Here is a 5,065-nt window from a genome sequence, read left to right on the forward strand (position 1 = left end):
GAATATTTCAAAAAAAAAAAAAAGAAAGCAAATTTGAAGGATCGAACGCGATACTGAAGCAAGAAATTACCATGTTGCAGATAAGCAACTTCATGCCACGTGATGGATATTGAATAAAATATATATGGAAATCTAGATGTCTATCTTTTTCACCAAATTTGTAAGTATCTTCTATTGGCTTTAAGCAATCACGAGTTCCTGCTATGGAATATCTTTTAATTCTGCAAAGAGTTTATTTTCACGAACAGCTGATCGACTGCATACATATTTATATACATGCAGACTATGCAGTAGCACGTACGGGAATATCAATATATATATATAGTGAAGCAAATTTCTTTTATTTAGTTTGTAAAAAGACATTTTCAATGACGGTTATTTTACCACAGGAGAGCTTGAATGGCCTTATACAGGTGAACATGGGTACGTAATCTAAAGTGGTGCTCCGGTGAAGCCCTAGTACCTTACATATATATATATATATATATCTGAACTCGTCAGGGTTTTTTCTTGGATGAGTGTATATATTCTCTTTCAGCCATTAAAATTGCCGTTTGTTTTCAAAAACTTAAAGTCGAAAGGAAGTGATATTGAATCGAACCATATATTTTATATTTTAACGCGGCTAAAAAATTCACTGTTACATATAACTGACGTTAATTAAGATATAGTTTTTGCCGCAAAAACACAGTCCAACCCAGATGTCCAACACAAAGCTGGCTTACACCCAAAATCCTCAGCGAGCGCAGTTCAGAAACAACTGGTTTGCACTTTCTTCACATAACTCTACGCACTGCAACCCGGTGTTGCCCTAAAATTTCATCCACCATAAATGGCTTTCTTTCAGCCTCCAATGAACCAGTCTCAACTTCCCGCCAATCTTCCGATCCTCACCCAAGTGAAAAACCATGATGCATTATTCACAATCCACCACAAATACGAGTTCTAGCGGCAGCAGCAGCAGCGGCAGTAGTGGAGCTAGTGGCAGCAATGCCTCTGTTACTGCCGGGGCCGCACCCCCCACTAGGGGGCGTCACCCAGTTTATCGCGGGGTAAGGCGTCGGAGTACTGGGAAATGGGTGTCCGAAATTCGCGAACCCAGAAAGCCTAATAGAATCTGGCTAGGAACATTTCCTACACCTGAAATGGCTGCAGTCGCTTACGATGTAGCAGTGATTGCTCTCAAAGGTCAAGATACTGAGCAACTGAACTTTCCCAACTCAGCCTCTTCTTTGCCCGTGCCCGCCTCCACTTCCCCACGTGATATCCAAGCAGCTGCAGCCTCTGCTGCAGCTGCTTTAGGGGCTGCAGCGGCTGCTATGGGGGCTGCAAAAGACGCTTCAACCGCGAATGAGGGTGATGGAACACAAAAAGCACTAGAACCAGAAAAACCAGTGTTTGATGAATTTGTTGACGAGGATTTGATCTTTGACATGCCCAATGTTCTTATGAATATGGCTGAAGGAATGCTTCTTAGCCCACCTCGCTTGGACGTCGCTGGCGACGATGCTGAAAACATGGATCAGGATCAGAACCTTTGGAAATTTCCTTAAACCACCATATATCTACAGCAGCATAATCATCAATATTTTCCGCCAAAAACAAAACATGAAGAAACTTAACCTCTATAATATACGACAAAGTCTTCCATTAATAATATTCTAGAATGCAAGATGACAACATCAAGTGCGTGTGAGAGTGCTGGCTTGTTTGCTTAATAATTTGTACAGGATTTTGTGTATTAGGAGTTTCTCTTTTTGAACTTTCCTGTCTTTCAATGCTTGATGAAGTGTCACACAATGTGAGGATCAAAGAAACATCCTTATACAATTCACAAGCAGCTCGACTTGATTTCATCAGAGACTGGAAATTGACAACTTCTTATAACATTATATGATCAAATCCTACCCAGAAGGCAAAAACCAAAAAAAAAAAAAAAAAACATTAAATTCCTGATATCTAAGTAAAACAAAGGCCTTCTTGATTTCAGGTACTATGCTTTAATTCGAAATAAAATAAATTATACAGCTGAAGGCTTTGGTTAAAAAAAGAAAAGAAAAGAACAGAAAAAATAGTGTCCGTACCGCCCATAACTGCCAGCAACTGAATTTGTAACTACCGACTTCCAAAAGATTTAAAAGAATCCATGAGAAATTTTAAGATTCGAGACGGTACTTTCCAAAAAATGACTATCTATATTCTCATGAGCTGAATCATAAATGGCACCTCAATTTGCATCCTCCAACTTCTATATGGTCACTGCATAATATGATCGGTAATTCGATCTCATCTCAATCCTTGCCTCTAGAACTTTGTTACTACTTGAACCATAAATCAGGCCGAACACAAACGGTATTATTAGGCTTTGAAATAGCATTGCAAATGGGAAGGATATGTTTTTAGAATTTTTCGGATGCTCAATCTCCATTTCATTATTCAGTGCACTGAGGTTCCAAATTAAGCAAATAGGATGAATGGTTAGGTGAAGAAAAGCAAGTAAGTTGGGAGGCTTAGTCAACAAAACAATCAAGATGTTGATTTAAGGGTGTTTTATATTATTACTTCTAACACTGCAGTAGTTTACATGACTTTTATTTCCAGCCACACGTTGTGATTGTTAGGATGGGGCTCCCCAAAAAGATTATGGCCTACCTTACCCTCTGTTGACGTGTCATTCTCGCCGTTTGGTTCCTATGACGTGGCACTTCGACATTGGGGGGATAAATACCACGGATGTTGACTCTTCACCTAGCTTCGAACTTTCGACAGGGTCCGCATAGCCATACATCGTAGGCTGGGACCGGAGGCCTCCGAGAAGTAATATGTAGTTTTCAGTTTATCAATTATGAATTGGCCGTAATGCAAAGAGATGAGACCGAGAGACTTTAGTGTGAGGCATGAAGAGGAATGCAGTGGCTTTAGTACCCACCTAAACATAATTAATTAATCTTACTAGCACTTAATTGGAAGATGGAGCTTTGTTAGCACCCCGTCTCCTGTTATAACAAGAATAAATGTACTGTAACATCAAACAAGGATCTTCGGTCCCAACCCTAGCTATATATCATGCCCTGATCAATTACCAGATAGCTCGATCGGTACCTAATTTTACTTCTATCTTGCGCACCAAGGTGACATGAAATCGATCGAGAGGCCAGCTCATTTTCAAATTTTCATCTCGCATCAACTTATTAGTTTTTTTGTACATATATTTATTTCTTCTGTGGCATATTATAACATCCCGGCGGATTGCAAAGGGACTATTGTAATAAGTTTCACATGACCAGGAAAATGTATATATATATATATATATGTTGATATAGAGAGCATGAATATTTTAAGTTCCTTATATTGGTTTGTGTATATATATATACTAATTAGGAGAATGAAATTTTTATAAGGTGATTCAAGTACTGACTGATCATTAGTGACTATTGTTTATCGTTTTAAGGTATACATAGGATAAATGTGGCTAGCACTTTTGTTAATGGTGATTAATACCTTAATAGGCATGTATCATTAACATTTAGCCATAAATAATATCCATATGGAGTATATATTATGATCAGCACTAATATTCTAATAAATATATATAGAAGTTGAATGGTATGTACATTCCTTTTTGAGTTTATCACTTCTTTTCAATAGTTCTCTCATGCATTGTAATCGCTTTGTTTTGTGCATAAACAAGCTTTCTTCTTCTTTGCAAATTAACATATGCAAATAATGAATTTCCATACTAATTAAGCCGCCATTAGTAGTGTGTGTATATAAGCCGCCATTAGGTCTGCATGTACGGCCAGCACTCCACTATCATGATTAATGACCAAACAATTAATTAAACATGAGAAAGTGTGCTTTCAATTACTAGATCTGACTGCATGTGTAGCCTATCCACAGTGAGACATGTAGGCACGCAGTCCTAAACCAGTAATATAAAGCTTAAATGAATATGATTCCTACATCTAAGGGTCGTAACTACGAAGCAAAAAAAATATATAAATATTTTAAATATCTATGGACAGTGGGCAAAACTCCATAAATGGCAGAAGTCAAGAAAAGTGATAATTAGGCAGTACTAATCGATGGTTTAAGCACCACGGAAAGGCGAACTATCACTTGTATTAATGTGCCAATTAATTACCATCATGTTATGCTTCTCCTATTCGTGCCAAAAGATGACATGCGCCGGCGCGGGCATCTTTGTGATCTAGTGCATCATATACATGCGGCTTAGCCAAATGAGACAAGACTCCCGTTGATACAACCACAACACAACTGTCTTGATTAAAAATCTTGAAATTTGACAAGATGGCTAGAGATATCATAAGGATCTGGATTTCTATCTTTATATTATATTATATATATATATATATATATACTCTTTTTGACAGATGTATTTTCGGCCAGATACAATCCATGTAAATAGATAAAGATCAATTATGAGATTAAGAATCGTTTCTCATGACAAATAGAAAAAGATGGATATACGGGAGAGTAATATACTATATATGATGCCATGGATTATGTAAACATCCAATCGATGAGCTTCTATATATTTAGGAAACTTCATCTATTGGTTTAGGATCTCTTAATTTGTAGGTATATTTTTTAATTATTAATAAACCCTCACTTACAATAAAAAAATACCGTAAATATTACAATCTGATACTTGTGAGTTACCAATAGGCAAAACCAAAAACCAAACCCAAGCATCCAAAAAAAAAAAACAATAACCAAATATAACATTATTACAAAAAGATCTTATTGATAAAGCCTTATTATAAACCAGATATGACAAAAGAATAAAGAAAACGTGTAAAACTGCATCTAGCTACTTCCTCGTCAGATATACTTCCTTTATCAAGTCGTAAAATACCTCTAGTCTCCCTCGGAAGATCTAAAGCAGAGGAATAAGTTGAACTACTACCTTTAGCACCAAGCTTGGCCAGGCTATCAGCAACAGCGTTGCATTATCTGTAAATATGTACTTAAACAGCTAGCTAGCAATCGAAGAAACTCAAGGAATTAAGCCGCTTAATTTAAATTTTCAATAGTACTACAG

At 36.9% G+C, this 5,065-nt stretch overlaps 1 protein-coding gene across 1 annotated transcript; it reads left to right on the top strand.

The window, feature by feature from the left end:
• Positions 1 to 908: 908 nt before the first annotated feature.
• LOC122277314 (ethylene-responsive transcription factor ERF024-like) lies at positions 909 to 1,687 on the top strand. The gene has a single exon (XM_043087270.1). The coding sequence runs from the start codon at positions 909 to 911 to the stop codon at positions 1,551 to 1,553; it is 645 nt and encodes a 214-aa protein (XP_042943204.1). The 3' UTR covers positions 1,554 to 1,687.
• Positions 1,688 to 5,065: the final 3,378 nt, after the last annotated feature.

Source organism: Carya illinoinensis, chromosome 9 (assembly GCF_018687715.1).
Source record: "Carya illinoinensis cultivar Pawnee chromosome 9, C.illinoinensisPawnee_v1, whole genome shotgun sequence".
Classification (NCBI taxonomy): Eukaryota; Viridiplantae; Streptophyta; class Magnoliopsida; order Fagales; family Juglandaceae; genus Carya; species Carya illinoinensis.